Genomic DNA, 22,535 nt, shown 5'->3' on the forward strand with positions numbered 1-22,535 from the left:
CACCTTTGATCATCAATGTAAGAATCTCAATAAAACCTTTACTCTGGCAATGCTTTTAATTAAAATAATAATAATAATAATAATAAATCACAGGCCGGGGCAGCTAGATGGCGCTGGATTCAGGAGGACCTGAGTTCAAATCCGGCCTTAGACACTTGTCATTTACTAGCTGTGTGACCCTGGGCAAGCCATTTAACCCTCATTGCCCTGCAAAAACAAACAAAATCACAGGCCTAGGTAAAGAAGGAACATCCCAAGGTTTTCTATAAAAAATACTTTAACCCATACAATAGTGTCACACATGCAGAAGTACCACAGGATGGTTCTCTCACCAATATATCTTCATAGTTTAAAATCAGCCCTTTATTTTATATCCTATAGCACTTTTTTCAGAGATTATACTGTGTTCTTAAAATCACTTTTCCCCCAGTTTCTAGTTGTTTTTTAAATGTTTACATTGGCTCTGCAACTAAAGAAAATATGAACTTTTAAGGATTACTATTCTTATTTTACAGATGAAGAACAGAACAGCTCAGAGGTTAAGTGACTTGTCAAACATCATATGACCTAGACTTTCCAAGGAGCAGAAAACATCTATCCTAACAGTACCAATAAAACACTTGAAAAAAAATCTCCCTTGTGTATATAATAGGAGTCAAGGACCAATGGCTATGTCTGCAGGAATGCTGAATGCAATCAATAAATAATATATCAATCACTAAAAGAAAATGTGATCTCTGGGAGTAGGAATCATGTTTACAACAGCTTTGCATTCTCTAGGGTACCTAACCACTAACACTGCATATTAAATGACTGTAAAGAAATGTCTTACAACTCTTTGTCAGGTGTAAGGTACTATATAAATATTACCATTGTTGCAATAATCAACCTCATGAGTTTACTGTAAGGAAATCTCTCTTTAAAGTACTATATAAATGTAGTTTACTATAAAATAAACTATGAGCAGGATGCTATCAGAAAAACCTGGAAAGACTTCCATGAGCTGATGCATAGTGAAATGTACTGTATACAAAACAGCAGCAACATTGTAAGATGATCTGCTGTGAATGACTTGGTTATTTTCAGCAATGCAATGATCCAAGACAACTCTGAAAGACTTATGAAAAATGCAATCCTTCTACAAAGAACTGATGATATCTGAATACAGATTGAAGCATAATTTTTTTTTTAGTTCCTTCATCTGAAGTTTTTGTCCATTTTCTTTTACAACCTGGCTAATGTGGTAATGTTTTGCATGATTACTCATGTATAACTTATATTGAATTGCTTTAGTTCTTGGTTGGGGGTGGGTTGGGGAGGGGGGAGGAAGAGAATTTGGAACACAGGTTTTTTTAAAAAATTGATGTCAAAATTTGTTTTTACATGTAATTTGGGAAAATAAAAATTCTAAAAGAAAAAGAATATGGAAATCTATTGATTTACAAATGCAAAATGGAAACATTAACTCAAGCTTTAAAACAGTATCTCTTTGAATACTATTTCTCAAGGAAAAGAAATTAATTTGGAAAAACGTTGTACTGCTTGCCTTCTCAATGAAGAGGAGGATGAAGAGAATGTAGAGCTCAATTAAAAAAAACAAACTAATGTTAAAAGTGTTTTTACATGGAATTGGAAATAAAATATTTTAAAAGTAAAAAAAAGAAAGAAAAACATACATTTGGTAGATTATAATGTACCTTTAAAAAGTCATACTGTTAAATGTATTCATTAGGTTGAGACTTTTAAAACAGTGGTAAGATTCCATTGTGAATGGAAGTGTATCAGAACAAATGTATTACGAGGACACAGCATTTCAAGATGTTAATCTTCATTTACCTAGAATCTGTCAGAGAAACCATACTATTTGCAGATTTAATGAAATACCATGGTCGAAATGAAAAATTCCTTTCCAGAATTAAGCTAAGGCTCACCTGATGCACCTATTGGGGAGGTAGCTGGGGTCATGTTGTGGACATTTAGACCAAGATTATGGGAAGGACCTGGGGCCGGTGCTGCTACAGGAGGGCCAGGTGGGTTTTCTCTCTGCGGAGAGGTAAGTGGGGTCGAGGGCTGAGAAGTCTGTCCACCAGCAAGTCGAGCAAGGCGCCTCCTTCGGATCTAGAAAAAAAAAAGATTTTTAATAATAAAAAACAATTTTAAAGGTAATAAAAATCACTTCACTTTAAATAGTATTTGAAATTTCACAAATTAAGGTATATATCACTGTCCTTATTTTGAAGAATAGAAAAACTCGGAGGTTAAGTGATGTGAGAAAATAATGGGGTTTGGGGCTCCTGCTGAGAGAGCCTGGCTTGACCTTTCTTAAGGCCAGCCCAGAGTCAGGAAGTTACCTCCTCAACCCCCCCCCCCCAAAGTCTTGTTCCCACCAGAGGATCTGTCCTCTGGGCATCAGCGTGACTCCACTGAACCACCCTCAAATCCAGTGAGCCAATGGATCTGAATGATGCTAGCTAATTAAGTTTAAGCAGTGTGTTAGGGCGGGCTCTGTCCCTTCCCTTAGGGAGCTTCCACTTGCTGATCTCTCTCTGGCCTGGGAACCTGGTGAGAGCAGACAAAGCCCACTAGGGATCCCCGGTTTTCTCTTTTCTCTCTCTTCTCTTCCCTAGCTAGGCTTTCCTATCTTTCAGAGCCATGTGCGCTCTCTTTACTAATATTTAATATGCTTTAATAAATGCTTAATGCCCCAAACTGGTGCAGCAGCCTCGAATTTCTAACAAATATATTCTAAATCCCAGCTAAATTCCCTAACACTTGGGAAAATTATAGGGCGACCACATATAGTTTTACTCGCCACAGTGACATTATATGGCCTAGATTTTCCATGGAGCAGAAAACAGACTCATCTTGACAACACCAATAATTTCGCTGGGGACAAAAGGCTTGAAAAATCTCCCTATGATATCCTTGTCTGTATAAGAGGTCAGGGACCACTGGCCATGTCTGCAGAACTTCAAGCACAATCTATCAATCAATAAACATTTATTAAGTACCTCATATGTGTCAGGTCATCAACTACCCTTACCCCTGTTCTTTGAGGATTATTTTAGTAGTTTCAATGTAATCTTCATGTCTTCTCCTTGCAGGGCAAAGAAATAAACTGAGAAGAATTAATACATCCTAACCATTTTAGGATTGAAGTAGCAAAGATCTTATGCAACTGCCATGAGCACCCCACTCCGCACTTTCTCTTACAGCTGGTTATATTGTGGCTTAAAATGTGTTAATTAGCCCCTATTAATTCTCACCATACTCACACCACCCCCCTCCAAAAAAGGTTCTTCATTCCAAGGAAGAGCTATAGGAAGAGATGGCATGTCAAGCAGATCAATGAAGAAAACACAATTAGCATCTTCAGATGAACTGGAGTGCCAGCTAGTGAGGCAGGCTACTGAAGATGAAGACACGAGAAGTGTTCCAGCTAAGTACAACCCCTCCTCACTTTGAAGGGTAAACTGTCCCCCGTCCCACCCCCCAACATGGGAACGTGTAGGAAATTGTACCCATGTGTATACAATTCTGGTGCTTCATGTTCTGTTGTTTATTTTGCTATTTTGTCAGTTAAATGCTTTACTATTGGACTTAAAATTCTAGCCTAGTCTGTTGGTAGAGAATGAAACCCAACTGGGGCCTCAATTAATATTTGCATAACTTAAAATACCTAATGAGAGGGAGTTGGTCTAGTGGAGAGAGGAACTGTTTTGACATCTCTTGTAGACAAGCCATGTAACCCATAAGCAAGTCACTCAAGCATAGGTAGAATTTCCCCTACACAGAAGCCATCACAAACCTAGAGCAAGAAGAGAAGATTACCCAAGAGACTCCCCGCCAAGCTCCCATCCTGAGGTAGTTATGTGGGAGCTGTGCTCTGCATGTAAGCTATTGGTAACATGAAGCTTAACAAGGAACTTCCAGTGGGCAAGCTGGCCTCATTGAACAAAGGTGTTTATACTGATCAATGTAATGGAGTTGCATTTCATCTCAATGTTTTTCAAAACAATAATTATACAATACCAGTCATTCCCTTTGACTCAGCACCCCAACTACAAGGCTTATAGTCTGAGCAGGATAGAGATGGGAAGAAAAAAGGTCTTCATTAGTGCAAAAATACTCAGAGAAGCATGATCCATAACAGTAAAAAGCTGGAAATTATGTGCCCATTGGCTGAATATCTTGTGATATGTGAATATTCACATTTTACTGCAACACTCAAAATGACAAACATGAAGAATTTAACAAAGAAAACAAAACCAAACGTGTATTTATTATCTCTAAATGCACACATGCTGACAACTACATAAATGAGATCATTGGGACAATGTTGGTGTTTTCCATGTTAAAATTAAGCATATAGTATCTCAGTAAACTACAAAAGTATGGAATTACAGTCATAAACCTTGAGGTGGCTAGGTGGCCCACTGGAGGTGTAAAGCACTGGACCTCAAGTCAATTAGATGAGTTCAGCTCTAGCCTCAGAGTCTTACTAGCTTTATGACCCTGAGCAAGTCATTTAACCTCTCAGCATTGGTTTCTTCATCTCTAGGAAGAATAGCCCCCACACCCCCCAGGATTACTGTGAAAATAAAATGAAACATATTTGTAAAGAGCACTGCAAACCCTAAAGTGTTTTATAAATGCTGCCTACTATTTTTTATAAATATATAAAATGGACAGCTAGGTGGCAGAGTAGAGAGAGTGTTGGTCCTGTAGTCAGGAAGACTTATCTTCCTGAGTTCAAATCTGGCCTCAGCTACTATTTACTAGCTATGCGACCCTGGACAAGCCACTAAAAGCCCCGTTTGCCTCAGCACAATAGTATTCCATTACATTCATATACAACAACTTGTTCAGCCATTCCCCAATTGATAGGCATTCCAATTCTTTGCCACCACAAAGATCTGCTATAAATATTTTTGTATATGTAGGTCCTTTTCCCTTTAAGATCTCTTTGGGATACAGACTTAGTGGTGGTATTACTGAGTCAATGGGTATACACAGTCCCATAGCACAGTCCCACAGCATAATTCCAAACTACTCTCCACAATGGTTGGATCAGTTCACAACTCCACCAACAATGCATCAGTATACCAATTTTTCCACAGCTTCTCCAACATTCATTATTTTCCTTTTTTGTCATATTAGCCAATCTGATAGGTTTGAGGTGGTACCTCAGAGTTGTTTTAATTAGCATTTCTCTAATCAATAGTAATTTTGAGCACATTTTCATATGGCAATAGATAGCTTTGATTTCTTCATCTAAAAACTGCCTGTTCATATCCTTTGGCCATTTCTCAATTGGGAAGGGGATAGTTTCAAAGAAACTATCTGAACTGATGCAGACCAAGGGAAAAAAAAATTTACACAATAACAAGCCTTCAGAATTATCTTCAGCAAAACAACCAAAGGACTAATGATGAAATCTGTTACTTACATCACAGTATAGAATGAGACTTTTTTGGACACAATGTGAAAATTTGTTTCAGTTGACTATATACATGTTTGGGGTTTTTTTTACCTTTTTCAATGTGGAGAAGATAGCATATTCTTTTAAAAAACAAAATATATGAATAGGTGGTCCCTAAGGAACACAAATTATCAATAACTCCTTGAAAATGTGTTGAAACTTCTAAAATAAAGCACCTTATATACCCATTAAATTAGCAAATACAGTTTAAAATTACAAAACCCCATAATGGTTAATGTGGATAAATATATCCACTATTACACTACTGTACTGGTGAGGCTGTGAATTGGTACAATCTTCTCAAAAAGGAAGAATGTTAACATGCAAATGAGACAAGAATGTTCATTTTCCCTTATATGTCAGTGATCCTATTACTAGGATTATACCTTAATAATGTCCCTAAATTTAAAAAAAGACCTTTTTGTTCAAAAATGTTTTATATAAACAGTATTATTTTAAACTGCAAAAAATCTGGAAACTGCCTATGTTGTCCAATAATTGAGGAGGGGCTGAAATGTAGTACATAAACCATAAAGGAATACTATTATACCATATATGACAAATAAAAAATCTTGTTAAACCTATATGAGGTTAATCAGAGTAGAAGTAGCATCAAAAGTAATGCACATATTGACCTTAAGTCTGTAAAAAATAAATAAAAGCAGCAATGAAACCTCCCACCCGCCCCAAAGAGAGGGCAAATGAACACATTCAATACATTTATGTGATGCATTAAATAAACTAAGGCCAACTTCTCCCCCAGTCTCCACATCCCACTCTTCCCATTATATCATGCAGCTAATCAAGGTGTTGATTAATCAAGGCAGAGAAAGGAAAAAGCCAGAGGCTTTAGTAATGGGGGAAATCATGTATGAATTCACCCTGGAAGCATGTCCTGGGATCATGGATTTGGAGATATTCTGGAAATTAGGAAATTGAGGCACGAAGAGGTCATGATGATCAGATCTGCCCAAGCTCACACAGGATTCCAGTTCTGTTCTTCCTGACTCCAGGTTCAGAGAGAATACTGAGTAAGGAATAGACAGCAATGTCTTCTGGCCAGAAGCTAGAGTTCACTAAAGGGCAATGAGACAAACAGCACATGAAAGGTTGAGTGCCAGATGTAGAGAGCCTTAAAGCAGTCAGAAGAGCCTGAATGAAGGCCACAGGGAGCCACTAAAAGTTTTTGAGCAGAGGAATGACATGGGCAGATCTCCACGGGCCTCGGGAAGATTACTGTAGCAGCTGGATGGAAGATAGGAGAAAAGGAGAGCCTAGAGAGACCAACTACAAGATTCTGAAAGAAGTATGGATGAATGGTCTGAAACACAATGGTAGCAGTGTGGGTGGAGAGGAGATGGATATAAGAGAAGCAGTGGAAGTGGAATCAATGGGACTGGGGAATTGTTTGGATCTAAGGCATGGGAGATAAAGGGAGATAAAGGCAAAGATGACTGAGGCTGTGACCCTGGACAACTGAAAGGATAGAGATACCACTAACAGGTATGTCTGGAGAGGGGCAGAATGGTCAATTTCATAGGCATTCCCCATCTCTTCACTCACACAGCTTCTGCCCTAGATGAGGTTTTCAGCACCTCACCTCTGGACCATTTCAATAGCCTCCTGACTGATCTTGCCCTCTCCAACTTACTCCATGCAGACCTGCCAAATACGTGTGTTTCTATTTCTACTCCTAAAACAAATTGTGACTATGTCACATCCCCTACTGAAACATCTTCAATAACTTCCTCTTGCCTGAAGGATAACATTTAACAATCTGATGCCTGCCAACCTTTCTAGTCTTACTGCATATGGTTGCCTTTCCTGCACTCTTGTTCTAGTCCGACTGACTTGATAGCTGCTGCCCAAGACACTTCATCTCCTCCCTCCTCACCTTTGCACGCAAGGCTCCCATTTCTGATGCACCCTCTTGCCTCACTTTCATCACATAAAATCCGTAACGTCATTCAAAGCACCCAACTCAGGCACCATCTCCAACATTAGGCCTTTCCCTATCTCTTCAAGATAAACAGCGACCAACATGAAGTTTTATTGTATCTCCTCAGCAGGGAGGCACCACCAAGTACAGTGTTTGACACACAGAAGGTAAATAGTGGGTTTTTTGAATTAAATAACGAGAGGAACCAGCATCATTGGAATTTTTTTTTATGTAGAAAACAAAAAACCCACAATTTAACTTTAAATTTAGTACATGTAAAGCCAACATCCCCAGGGAAGACTATCCATTAAATTGTTACTGGAGGTAAGATCTGGGGAAGAAAACTGGTTGTTTTATAAAACCAAAGTTTTATGCCTTTCATACCAACAAAATCACAACATGGGTCACCAAATTCTACTTCCTACTCATGTAAGTTCCATACACCACAAGCCAATAAAGGCTGTCAAGTTTTATTGGTCAACTCTACTGGAATATCCCAAAGACAATAGCCAATTTAGATGCACTGTCTAAAACATTTTAATTGCTAAAAATGAGATCCAATTATATATATTAAAATAAACAGGATGTGGCAAAGTGGCAGGAAAAATGTTTCCTTAATACAAGTATTTTTCTACTCTTTTATTTAAGCAGTCTTTTCATTAATAGTATTTTCTTCAGTCAAAAATTGCTTCAATTACATTTCTTTAAAGAAATACTTTAGGGGAAAGCTAGGTGGCGCAGTGGATAAAGCACCGGCCCAGATTCAGGAGACCCTGCATTCCAATCAAGCCTCAGACACTTGACAATTACTAGCTGTGTGACTCTGGGCAAGTCACTTAACCCTCATTGCCCCCCCCCAAAAGAGATAAAAAGAAATACTACACTAACTTTTTCAGGACATCGGAAGATCCAAAGCTCCACAGAACCCCCTATTGTACCTGCTTCTACTTATTAAATATGGAAAGTGGCACCGCTAGAGAAAATATCAATAGAGGGGTGTGTGATTTTTATTTAACTTAGCTCTTAGCCCTTGTCAGAAAAAAAAGCATAGCTGTTGTACTGTTATAGAATTATCTATTATTCTAAAATGAGTTATTCTTTTGAACTAAGATTCTCTGCCACTTCCACATATCCAGAGTACAATACATGGTGTTCTGGAAGGTACAGTAATATCTCAAAGAATCCACTGAATCAAATATTAAATTATATTTATCACAATTTGTCATGTGTTTCAAAGTCCAAATAAAAGGAGGCCTCCAAATGCTCCTGTTTGTAGATAGCACCACACTGATCACACTAGGCCCACAGAACTCTTCACTGAGCCACTGAATCTACAATCAGAAGAGACTGGCCTAGGAATCTCCAGGGGAAAAAACCAATGTGGATGAAGAATGAATGTGGCTCAGGGGAAGACAACATTCAGTTACATGAACAGCATATCACCATCAGTACATGCAACTTCTGGACAGGAGAAAATGACCTGGGATCAAAAAGGAAAATGAAGAAAGTGGGCTGGATCACATTTGGGAACCTGCACATCAATGATTACAGGGCGTCTGCCACCACAAAATTTCTAATAACAAAACTTTTCCAGCGTAGCTACATGGCTCTCAGTCACAGAACACCACAGTATCTGAAAAATCATCTGTAAGGGACCCCAAGGGGGAAAGGTGTAAGGTCCCAGAGATGTGGTGAATATGAGAAATGGCATAAAAGACAGAACCAAAGGCACGTATGCCTGGGAGGACGGGAGGAGGAGGAGTCAGGGAAGGTGGCAGTGGGTATGGTAGGTGGTGATAACAGCACTGATCTCCTGGGACAGTTGTGAGGCCCAGAGAGATCCTATTAATAAAGCACTCTGCAAACCTTCAAGCAATAGAGAAATGCTATCATTAGTAGACAGCAAGGAGGGACAGTGGATAGAACATTGGACCCAGAGCTGAGAAGCCCTGGGTTCAAATCTGGCTTCAGATACTTAGTAGTCCCTGGGTGATTCTGGGCAAGTCACATGGCTCATCTGCTTCAATTTCCTCATCTGTAAAACAGGAATAATAACAGCACCTCCCTCTCAGAGTTGTGTGTTTCTAAAGGGCTTTGCCAACCTTGAAGCGGGATAGAAATGCTAGTTATACTGACTGAAGAAATGCAAATTAAAACTAATTTGAGGAATCACCTCCCACCCATACAATTGGATAATATGACAAAAAAGGAAAATGATAAATGTTGGAGAAGATGTGGGAAAATTGGAACACTAATGCATAGTTGGTGGAGTTGTGAACTGATCCAACCATTCTGGAGAGCAATTTGGAACCAGGCCCAAAAGGCTTTAAAACTGTGCATAAAACTTTGATCCAGCAATAGCACTGCCCTAGGGTTATATCCCAAAGACATCCCCCCAAAGAGAAAAAGACCTATTTGTACAAAAATATTCCTAGCAGCTCTTTTTGTGGTGGCTAAGAATTGGAAATCAAAGGGACGCCCATCGATTGGGGAATAAACAAGCTGTGGTACATGATGGTGATGCAATATTATTGTGCTATAATAAAGGACAAGCAGGATGATTTCAGAAAGGCCTGGAAAGACTTGAACTGAAGTGAGCAGAACCAAGAGAATGTTGTGCACAGTGACAGCAATATTGTTTGATGAAGAACAGTGAATGACTTAACTATTCTCAGCAATACAAGGATCCAAGACCATCCCAAAGGACTAATGATGAAGCATAACATCCACCTCCAAAGAAAGAAATGACATTAATAGAGCACAGACTGGAGCAGGCTAGTTTTCACTCTTTCATTTTTTTCCTTTTATTTGAGTTTTCTTGTACAAAATTCCTAATATGGTCATGTTTCACATAATTGCACATGTATATCTTATATCTGATGGCTTACCACCACTTCAAGGGGGGGAGGGAGGGAAGAAGGGATAATATTTCAAACTATAAATTAAACTATTTAGGGGCAGCTAGGTGGCACAATGGGTAAGAACACTGGCCCTGGAGTCAGGAGTACCTGAGTTCAAATCCGGCCTCAGACACTTAACACTTACTAGCTGTGTGACCCTGGGCAAGTCACTTAACCCCAATTGCCTCACTAAAAAAAACAAAAACAAAAAAACCCACAGCATAGAGCCTTCCATTTAATGATACACATTCTCACCTGATCATACCCTATCATATCCCAGTGATTTTGAACTCCCTCAACCCTCCCACCCCAAAGTTCCAGCCAAACACCACTCAGTCCTCCCACTGTGCCCTCCAGAATATCTGTTTCAGAGGCAACAAAATCTTCTCTCCCATCCTCTATTACAGAAACTTGGTTCCCCCATGAACCACCTCCCTGGCTGCCCTTCCAATATTGGCGGTACCTTCTCTCATTCTCCTTGGCTTACTGGTCAAGGCAGGAGTTGGAATACTCTGTCCCCCACTGTCAATTCCCCATTCTCATTCCTCCATCATTTGGTGACCTGTCTCCAGTGGGGCTCATACTATTTATCTCTACACCACCCAAATATACTAGTATTACTTTCTAAAGACTTCAAGACCCATGACTTTTCTCTCTTCCCTTTCCACTCCAATTTCCAGCTGCACCTCTGCCTCCCAGGGACACCCCCCCCCCATGTTACTCACACTCTCTCTCTCTCTCTCTCTCTCTCTCTCTCTCTCTCTCTCTCTCTCACACACACACACACACACACACACACACACACACACACACACACACACACACACTTTCAGCTTCATTGTGTGTGCTTTCCTCTGGCACACTCCTTGTAAACCCCTTGAAGGTAGGGACTGTTTTTCTTTCTTATCTGGATCCCCAGTGCCTGGCAAATAGTAGGTGCTTAATAAATTGGACTGAAGGGGGAGCTAGGTGGCCCAGAGGATAAAGCACCAGCCCTGGATTCAGGAGGACCTGAGTTCAAATCCGACCTCAGACACTTGACACTTACTAGCTGTGTGACCCTGAGCAAGTCACTTAACCCTCATTGCCCTGTTCCCCAACCCCACCCCCGCAAAAAAAGTGAATGTTAAAAATATATTTTTTAAAAAATTGAATCGAAATTCTCCAATTCTTGCCTTCTTACTATGGGACTTCAACGTACACACTGACTCAAAGGAGTCTAACCTCAAAAACTCTAACCTCAAAAATCTTCAACCCACTCACTTCCCATGACCTAGTCCCCCACCCACCTCAACCACACACAAAGATGACCATACACTTGATGCTGCCATCACCTACAAATGGACCACCACCATGTTCAAGAATCCCCAAATCCCCTGATTTCCACGTCTCCTGCCTTCCCTTACTAAACCCCACTCTTCATGTGTACCATAACCTTCAATCCCATAACCCATCATTTTTCTCCCAGGCCATTTTCCCTGCACTAGTCACTTTTCTTTCCCCTATCCTAACCCCTTGGTGAACCAATTCAACTCTACACTGTCCTCAAGTCCCTGGTCCCCTTATTTCTTCACTTGTGAGTGCCCTAACCCTCAGCCTTGGATCCACCACCTACACACATGCTGCTGAACAAAGGTGGAAATAATCATGCAATCATTCTGATTAGATCCACTACAAATCTGTATTACGCAACTTCAGTTAAGCACTCACTCCTACTAGGATCATAAGATTTAGGGCTTCAAGGTACCTTTGTTGTTTTTCAGGTTTTGCCATTTCCTTTTTAGCTCATTTGACAGATGAGGAAACTGAGGCAAACAGGGTGAAGTGACTTGTGTGGGGTCACACAGATAGGAAGTGTGTGAGGCTAGATTTGAACTCAGGAAGATAGGTCTTGCTGACTCCAAGCCAGGCACTCTATCCACTGCTCCAGCTAGCTTCCCTCAAGGTACCTCAGAGGGCCTCTAAATTTAACAAATAAAGCCTTGACCTATTTAAAGGACTGAGGTCACATAGATAGAAGCAGGCAGCAAAAAGGCTTACAGGCTCCAAATCTAGTGTCCTTTCCAATCTTCTGCTTGGTCCCTCTCTTTCAGGCTGGGTAAGAAGGATAAAACAAAAATGGTGGGGGCAGCTAGGTGGCCCAGTGGATAGAGCACTGGCCCTGGAGTCAGGAGGACCTGAGTTCAAATCCGGCCTCAGACACTTAACACTTACTAGCTGTGTGACCCTGGGCAAGTCACTTAACCCCACTTGCCTCACTTAAAAAAAAAAAAAGGTTAACAAGGGAATGCAAGTAAGGAGATGCTAAGACAGGATCCAGTTCCCCTCAATAACTTCTAGTAACTTGGCTAGATGAAATAAATTCCCAGAGAACTTTAAGAACTTACAGATGTGACTGCCTCGGCACTGTGGGAGATTTCTGAAAATGGGACTGTAGAATCCCCCATCACCCCCCCCCCAATTTTGTGAAGAGTGATACTACTCTATCCTGGTGGTTCTCCTGCCTAGCCACTGGCTCCACTGCTGGAATAGTGTTCAACATGTGGGTATCCCACAGGCCCGGACCTTGGGTTGTCTCCTCTCGTTCCTCTTGGCATTATTATCTCTTAGAAGACAATTCCTAAATGGATGGAACCAGCTTATCTATCCTCTTTTTCTTGCATTCTAGTCTCACAGCAATAACCACCTGCTGGACATCTCCTAGATGTCTGAAAGGCATCTCAAACTCTACGTGGCCCAGAGTGGCTCACAACTTTGGAGTCTTCTTAAAATCAAGTGCCAACTCGAGCCAATTCTACCTCTAGAATATCACCTGCATCGATTCCCTTCTCTCCACTCACATGGCCAGCACCCTAGTATAGAGTCTTTACCATCTTTCAACTGAACTCTTACAATACCCTTCCTGTCTCCTCTCCAATCCATTATTCAAGGGATATTCCCTAAAGTGAAAATCGAATCATGTCCCCTCTCCCAGTCCGTGAAGCTCGGGTCCCAGATTGTCGCATTCCTATGTTTGCTATTCTAGGTCCTTCACACTCTGCCCCAACTTTCTCTAGTTTTCACTTAACAGTGTGGATGTTGTTATCTTCCTGATAGAAGGTAAACTTCCTGAAGGCAGGGGATTGATTTTCATTTGCCTTTCTAATCCTAGAGGATGGTATAGACTGGAAATTTAACAACTGATATTTGCATTGAATTGCTGCTCCTCTCCCCTCACTCTACTGTGTGATCTGGCCAAACCAGGCTATTCTCTTTGCCTGGAACAAAAACCTTGCTTGCCTGCCTCAGTAGCTTTCATTCCCTTTTCCTAGTATACTCTTCCCCCACCTTTTTTCCCTTGTCAAATTCCTACCCATCCTTCAAGTCCAAGCCAGACCTCCCCTCCTCCATAAATCCTCCACTATTCCCACCTGTAAGGGGGCCACATAAAATGTTCAGGTGCAATGCCTTCTTTTTTGCAGCAATCACTTATTTTAGATCATTTGGACTGGAGTTTAGCTGACGTATCCTTTAATTCATCGTGAAATCACACATCACACTGGGTGGGACGCATAGCTTTGACGAATAGTCCATTTTTCCATGTTTAGCTATGATTATACTCCTTAGTTTTCCGATGGAGGTTAAATCAGGGGAGGCCTCAGGTTTATTTCCATCTCTTGGATAAATTCTTTAACCTTTCATAAGAGGTGACATGGCACCAAGTCACATACAATATTCCATCTTCACTGGGAAATTTCTTTTATTTAAAAAAAAAATTCTCCCACTCAGTATATCAATATATTTATCAAGTATCTTTCGCCTTCATACTGGTGGTTAGCAACTGGATTTTTTTTACTGCTTGGTTCCAACATCAATAAGTCCCTAGCACACATCAGAGCAATCAGTAATAACTGCTCCAGCTGCCAGGTCCTTCTGAAAGTTTGTGCTTGTTTCAGAAGATTAATTAGGAGTTTCTGCACAAATGGACTCTCAATTCTTGTCGGTTTGTTTTCTTCTGTTTTCAAAGACACTTTCCTTTGTGCTTTGATAAAACTGATCTTTCCTCACAGCAACAGTGGTTCCAATCTCTCTAAGAGTCATGCTTTAAGAGCTATAATCCTTGCACATTTCCTTGAGAATAAAAACCACAGTATTAAAAACAAACAAAACAATAAATATGTGTATGGGCAGGCAGGCAACAAACATTTGGTTAAATGTTTACCTCATGTCAGGCACTGTGCTAAGTTGGGGCATTACAAAGACAGTCCCTGCCATCCAGAAACTTACATTCTTAGGAGAGAAGTCAACAGATAAAAAAGCTGGGGTAGCGGGAATGGTGGCCAAGTCCATAAGTGTTAAAAGAACAACTAGAAGGGGAATGCAGCATAGCTAGCCAGTAATGGCACAGGAACGTTCCAGGGATGAGGAAGTAACTACACCACGCTAGACAAGTCCACAAAGTCGGAAAGAAGATAAACCAGGAGGACATGGTATATGGCACAAAATCTAGCACTCGACAACTAACTGAAGGTGGGAAAACCATCTCCTTCAGATTTAACCTGGAACAAGAGCAGATGTTCAAGTCAGCCTAGTGTCAGCAGGAGCACACACATCTTAACAAATGCCATCACAAAATGAAACCATTTCAAAATTGCTTGTCCCAAGTAATTAGCACACCAATGAAGCTCTAAATTATTTTTTAAAAAAAAAGTGATTCTGACAACAGTATAAAGGATGGAGGAGGGGGAGAAGAGTAAAGAATTATTAGGATTATTAGGTTCTGGCAAATAGTTGAGGCAATTGCTATCAAAGGCATACTAAAGAAGCCAACAGGAAAAACAAAGAGAAGGGAGTGGATTCAAAAGATAATTCAGAACTACAACTTTTAGGCATCAGGAACTGACTAGACATGAGTTAAGGAAAAAAGGAGGATCCAAGATAAATCCAAGGTTATTAATGTGGGAGAGCTTGGTTGAAGAGTGGTGAGAAAGGGGCTGCTAGGTGGTGCAGTGGATCGAGCACCGGCCCTGGAATCAGGAGGACTTAAGTTCAAATCCAGCTTCAGACACTTGACACTTACTCTAGCTGTGTGACCCTAGGCAAGTCACTTAACCCCAATTGCCTCACCAAAGAAGAGTGGTGAGAAATATGTGAGGAGAAGCAACAACAGCAGGCAGGAGGGAAGAGAAGGACTTTGGTTTTTGACAACCTAAGGAATCAGGAGAATATCCAGGTGGAGATGACCTGAGGGCAGTGGGAGCTCCATAAAAGAACTCAGAAGGGAGGTTGGGTCTAGAAATCCAAATTGAATAGTCATGTGCAAAAGGCAGCAGTTGAAACCCTAGGATTTGCCGAGAAGACTATAAAAAGAAGGGAGAATTGGTTCGAAAGGGTTTTAAAAGCCAAATGGGATTTCATATTTGATCTTGAAAGGAGCCTCTGGAGTTTACTGGGGGGGAGGGGGCTGGGTGACCTGGTCAGACTTGCATGTTAAGAAGATCGCTTTGACAGCTGAGTGGATGGACTGAGCATGGGGAAGAGACTTAGGACAGGCTGACCTACCAGGTTACTGCAATTATTCAGGTATGAAGTAGTAAGGGCCTACATTAATTAGAGTACCTGCTGTGTGAGCAGAGAAGAAAAGGTGTATATGAGAGAGACTTCGATGGTAACAACAAAACTTGGCAACAAACTGGTTATGTAGGGTAAGTGGGAGGGAAGAATCAATGATGAGAAGGAGGTTGTTAACTTGGGCAACTAGGAACAGGGTGGTAGCCACCCAGTTTTGAGAGGGGGGCGGTGTTTACAGTCTTGTAGCACACTGTCCTGATTAGACATTTAACTTGCTAGTCTTAAGGGGGAAAATGAACTGCTGGCTTCAAAAATCAAAAGGAAGAGGAATTAAGAGCTGTTTTGCTTGGCTCGAACGGACTGAGGCAGATTTTGGCCCTTTAAGTACAAACTTGCTAACAATTCAAGCCCTCCCAAACCGAATGGGCTGCTTCAGGAAGCTATGAACTCGGCATCCCTGCATCCTCTTCAAGGGGAGGCTGCATAATCACTTTTCGGGAATATCATACATAGGTGAGATTCATTATTCAGGTAAGTTTGGGACCGGATGACCTTGGCAGTCCTTTCAAAGGCTAGAGGCTATGATTCAGTATGAGTCAGCAATGGGATACGTCAAGCAGCCCAAGAACCAGCATGATGTTAAGCTGCATTATTAGCAAAGGCTGGGCCCTGATTCGGGTGGTCAGACCACCTCTAGGCATCATGTTTTAGATGCTACGTGGGGTGGGTGGCAGTGTGGTAAAGGAGGAAGGTTAATGGCTTGGGGGCTACTCTGCCCCTTGGCTAATGGTGTGACTTTTCGTAAACCCCTCCCATGCCCTCTCTGGGCCTCAATTTCCTCATCTGTAAACCCACAACCCGGGACCAACCCTAGTCAAGTCCTATACAGAAATTACTTCACAGTGAACACTCTCCACCAGACCCTATATCTGTAAAGTGTTCTACAGTTTCCAAAGTGTTTTCACAGCCATTCTCTCTCGTTTCTATGAACAGAATGACATCAGGTGTTCATCTTAAAGCATCAGAGGTACAAAGCAGGAAAACTTAAAAGTGAGAATTGGGTGCCAAGAAGGAGCCCCATCACAAAATGTTTACAACTAAATGGTCAAAGGCAGCTGGTGGCACAGTGGATAAAGTGCTGGCCCTGGATTCAGGAGGACCCAAGTTCAGATCCGGCCTTAGACATTTGACACTTACTAGCTGTGTGACCCACACAAAAAATAAATAAACGGGGCAGCTAGGTGGCACAGTGGATAGAGCACAGGCCCTGGAGTCAGGCAGATCTGAGTTCAAATCCGGCCTCAGACACTTAACACTTACTAGCTGTGTGACCCTGGACAAGTCACTTAACCCCAATTGCCTCACCAAAAATAAATAAATGAACAAACAAACAACTTGGCTAGCCCTTCCTCATCTCAATATTCCACAGTATTCTCACACTTTGATTTTGTTAAATTAGGACTTGACACAATCACACGATTTCAGATTTTGCATTCACTTTCTTGGCCACTATATCCCACCAGCCATTCAATGAATTTTTTTTGGGGGGGGAGCAAGGCAATTGGGGTTAAGTGACTTGCCTAGGGTCACACAGATCATAAATGTTAAGTGTCTGAGTCCGGATTTGAACTCAGGTCCTCCTGACTCCAGGGCCAGTGCTCTATCCACTGCGCCACCTAGCTGCCCCATTCAATGAACTTTTAGCTACCTATAATAGGTGACTGTAACCCAGAGCTTTGTTAGCTGAGTCAAACCACCACCAACACCTTGACCAGTGTCCTCTCAGAGCACAATGGTGATAGCCCAGGGCCCTGAGCCCAAGAGCCTTGGGAAAAGAGCTGCTTCTAGCCGTGATCCACAATCATCCTGGGAAGCGGCCCCCATGAAGCCACACTCGTCCCAGCTCCTGAGGACCCAGAAAAGAGTCCAAGCCACCAAAGTTCTTGGCCCTGTCAGATGGTTCAGCATCAGAAACTGACAGGTCTGCCTCCCTCCATGAAATCACTGAAGTGATCTTCCTCCAGTGCAGGACTGACCCTGTTGCCCCCTTACTGAATAAACTCCAATGGGTCCCCATCTTCTCCAGGGGGAAATACAAAGCGCTGCTTGACATCACCCCCTCCTACCTTCCCAATCTTCTCACACGTTACTCTCCATCCAGTGACACTGGCCTCCATCTCCATCTCTGGGCATTCTCTCTGGCTGGCTGTCCCTCAGGCCCTCCTCAACTCCTAACTCTTCCCTTAAGTTCTGACTTAATCCCACCTTCTTCAGGAAGCCCTCCCCAACCCCTCTTAACTCTAGTGCTCCCTCTCCCTCCTTTATTTACTCATTCTGTCACAGCTTGCTTTGTATATCTGCATGTTGCCTCCACTATTCAACTGTAAACTCCCTGAGGACAGGGACTGTCTGGTCTTTCTTTGTATCTCCATCCCCCTTTAGCACAGGGATTGGCAAACAACAGGCTCTTAATAAATGCTTACTGCCTGCTATCACCATGTTACCGGTGGAAATGATATTAGAGAAGAGGCATGACCATCTGCTTTGCCTCTCCCCGCTAAGGACCATGAGATCTTGCCATCCAACTTGCAGATGGTATTTCCTCTGCCTCCGCTATTCGAACGTGAGCCCCTGAAGAGCAGGGCCACAGCCCAGACCCCAGGCACCTCCAAGAGAGAGCTCCTCACAAGCTGACACCAAGGACTTTCAGAGTCTGACCATTCAGTCCCTTCTGGACTGACCTCCGGCCTCCTGTCCATCTAGCTTCTCACCATCTTCTCCACAGGAATAGCTCTGCTTCTGCCATCTATCTTCTGTACCTGATGTTGTAAAGCATCACAGTACCGTGAAGTCCTCAGTGAAGGAAGAATCTAAGATTCACTACTAATTGTAGCACTATTGATTCAGTGCAAAGCCCAATACTACCATGACTGCGATGCAACAAGCTTCCACTGAAAGACAGATAGATGGTATGGCAGAAGCCTTTAAGAATGTCTCACACAGACTTGATTATTCTCAACAATACAATGATCAAAAACAATCCCAAAGGATCAAAGATACTATCCACCTCAGGAAAAAAAAAAAAAGGCTGATATTGACGGAACAGACTGAAGCAGGCTAGTTTTCACTTTCATTTTTTAAATCAAGTTCTCAAACAAAATGACAAATATGGTCATGTTTTACATAATCATCCATGTATAACCATATCTAATTGTTTGCTGCCTGAGGGCAGGGAGGGAAAGAGGGATAAAAATTGGAATCCCAAATTATAAATAAAAATGTCTCAGACCCAGGTACTAGACCCCAGTCTCCAGAAAGCTTCTATCCAAAAATCATATGTAAGATTTTTTTAATCAGAAGAAATTTTGAAATGTTATTTTTAAGTTTTGCATATTAAATAATCCTAAAGCAATTTCTCCTCAATATTTTGCCAAGAGGTAAACTTTTATCAACATATTTGTGATTTTAAATTTTTCATCCTGCTTCAATACTCCAAATCATTACAAAATGTATTTATTTGTTACCCTTCCTTCCTCTCCTTTTTATACAATCTCCCTGCAGAGACAACTGTTACAAACTAATAATAGGTAACACTTATTCTGTGCTTTAGAACCTGCAGAGATCTTACAAATATCCCTGAACTTCCTAGTTATTATGAGGTGCTATTACCTGGGAGGTACATATTACCTGTATTATTATCCTGTTTTGTTTTTTTACGGTTCAGGAAACTATGACCCAAAGAGATTATGTAGCTTGTCCCTGGTCACAAAATCAGAAGTGGGATCTGACAAGACAATTTCAAAGAACTCATGACAGAAGATGCTCTCCACATCCAAAAAAAAGAACTGTGGATTCTGAATGCAGATTGAACCAGACTGTTTCTACTTTTTGGCTGTTTTTTTTTCCCCTTTTTTGAGGTTTTCCCCTTGTGCTCTGATTCTTTCACAATATGACTAATATGTTTAATGTGATTGTACATATGTAACCTATATATGATTGCTTTCTGTCTTGGGGAGGGAGGGAGAAAAATTTGGAACTAAAAATCTTATGAAAACAAATGTTGAGAACTACTTTTACATGTAACTGGAAAATAATAAAACACTTTTAGGAGTTAAAAAAAAGAAGTGGAATTTGAACCAGGTTTTCTTCAGTCCAATTCCAGATTTATTACTATACTACTCACTCCTTTTTTCCTGTAATGATTTAAAATAAATATTAATTGAAAAATCAAAGAAGCAAAGACTTCTAAATCAGAACAGTTTAGAGATGACAATAAGATATAACCTGGATGAAAAATGCCTACTGGGGGAAAAAATCCTTGCATTAAATATCTGATAATGCTCTGACACATGAGATGTATGGACGGATGGACAGACCACCAAAAACATGAAAGAACAAAGGATACAAAACGATTATGTATGAAAGATTGCTCCAAATCACTAAGAGAAATGCAAATCAAAATCATATGGTGTTTCACTTCCCACTGAGTAAACTGGTAAAGATGTTTGTCTTATTTTCAGAGGACCAATGACATCATGGGGTAATGTCTTGACCCCTAGGTGAGGCAAAGCTGCATCGAGTCCTCAGAGTCAACGTCCAGTGGCAAGACAAAAGTCAGGAGGATCCGCAATGGCCTGGGATGCACTGGATGACCTGACCATAGAGCCTTCATGACCACTGGAATAAATTGTTCTCACTCATCCATTCCACCAAGGGAAGTCTTCACATGCTTGGAGTAGACACCCAACTCACCAATGGGTTTTATGGCCCATTGGTTACCCTCAACCTGGTTTAGCCCACCTACCAAGATGGCTTACTAGGGTGTGGCCACTGTCCACACTACAGCTTCTCAGAGTCCCAGGTGAGAGTTGGGAGACAGGATGGACACCAAAGGTGAATAAGCAGCCCTGAAGGTTTGGCAGGCCTTTCTACCAGAGGTGCTAGTCTTGAACACCGATACATATCTTGAGTACCTGCTCTGTCCCCTGTATATATAACACAGCGCCAAGCACACAGTAAGTGTTTAATAAATGCTTACTGATTCAATTGTGATAGGAGCTAGAGAATAGAAAGCATACCCTGCCCTCAAAAAGATTACCATCTAAGAGGGCAGTAAGACCTGCATATAAGCACAAAACATGTTATAATGCCAACAAATGCTATGAAATCAAATGAAAAACAAAAGCCTGAAGAAATCAAAGATCATTCCCACCCCAAAATGGTTAAGCATTAGGTAAGCGATAGGTTGAGGAAGGAAGTGACATCAAAGAGGAAAATTCATTTTAGCCCCTGTGTTGCTCTGTTTTGTCCCTATGGTTCAGACCTATAAAATTGTATCACTGTGGGGAACTCCCCACACCTGGGGCAGCCAGGTGGCTCAGTAGGTAGAGTGCCAAGCCTGGAGGGAGGCAGATTTCAAATAAGGCCTCAAAGACTTAGTAGCTGTGTGGCAATGGGGCAAGTCACTTAATCCTGTTTGCCTCAGTTTCTAAATCTGTAAAAGGAGCTGGAGAAGGAAATGGCAAACCACTCCAGTATCTTTCTGAGAATTAATTATATATTTAAAAGGAAATACAAGCTGTACATAATATTCACATTCTGTGTGCAGTCCTCTACTTCCGTTCCATTACGTTTGTGGAATTTTTAAAATTTATGTTTATGTTCAGAATTAAAATTAAAATGAGGATAGAGCACCGGCCCTGGAGTCAGGAGTACCTGAGTTCAAGTCCGGCCTCAGATACTTAACACACACTTACTAGCTGTGTGACCCTGGGCAAGTCACTTAACCCCAATTGCCTCACTAAAAAAACCAAACAAAAAAATTAAAATGAAATTTTAAAACTTAAATATGAATGAACTAAACAACCTGATAAGAGAACAGTGTGACAGAAATTTTAAAATTTAATTTAATAAAATTTAATAAAATTAAAATTTAATTTAAATTAAATTAAAAATTTAAATTTTAATTTTAAAATTTAAGCCAACAATACCTTGCATAGGAAAAACAAGTATAAGAAGTAAAGACACTAAAATAGAAAGGTAAAGATTCAAAAAGAAAATGAGAAACTGGAACAAAATTTACTGGGCATCAAGGGAAAGCAAAAGAGCAAGGGGTGCAATCAGACTATCAAAGTAAAGATAGTAGGGGCAGCTAGGTGGCACAGTGGATAAAGCACCGGCCCTGGATTCAGGAGGACCAGAGTTCAAATCCGACCTCAGACACTTGACACTTACTGAGTGACCCTGGGCAAGTCACTTAACCCTCATTGCCCTATCAAAAACAAAAACAAACAAAAAATAAAGATAGTAGCCAGAAAAAAAAAAAGATAGCAGCCAAGCCAGACATGGTCACTTCTCTGCCAGACCCACTCCTTACTCTCTGGACTTTATACCTCAGCCCCAGCTGCTTCTAACAAAAGGTGGAAGCAGTCTATGTATGAAGAGCTGTGGAAAGCCAAGCACATTAATTCATTGTTGGTGGAGTTGTGAACTGTCCCAACCAATATGAAAGCTATTTGCAATTATGCTACATAGAACCTTTTATGTGACGGGCACTCTGCTAATTGCTTTTAGTAATTATACAGTGTGCCAGGCGCCATCCTAAGGCCTTTACAAATATCATCTGATCCTTCCAAGGATCCTAGGAGGGAGGTGCTATTATCTC

At 41.1% G+C, this 22,535-nt stretch overlaps 1 protein-coding gene across 4 annotated transcripts in view; it reads right to left on the reverse strand.

The window, feature by feature from the left end:
* The window catches only part of UBE4B (ubiquitination factor E4B), a 125,555-nt gene that overhangs the window by 97,987 nt on the left and 5,033 nt on the right, over positions 1–22,535 (reverse strand). For all 4 annotated transcript variants that reach the window (XM_043992123.1, XM_043992125.1, XM_043992124.1 and 1 more), the window contains exon 2: positions 1,932–2,118. In XM_043992123.1, coding sequence (XP_043848058.1) covers positions 1,932–2,118 — 187 coding nt within the window. The remainder of the gene's footprint in view (positions 1–1,931; positions 2,119–22,535) is intronic.

Source organism: Dromiciops gliroides, chromosome 3, assembly GCF_019393635.1.
Source record: "Dromiciops gliroides isolate mDroGli1 chromosome 3, mDroGli1.pri, whole genome shotgun sequence".
In the NCBI taxonomy this organism is placed as follows: domain Eukaryota; kingdom Metazoa; phylum Chordata; class Mammalia; order Microbiotheria; family Microbiotheriidae; genus Dromiciops; species Dromiciops gliroides.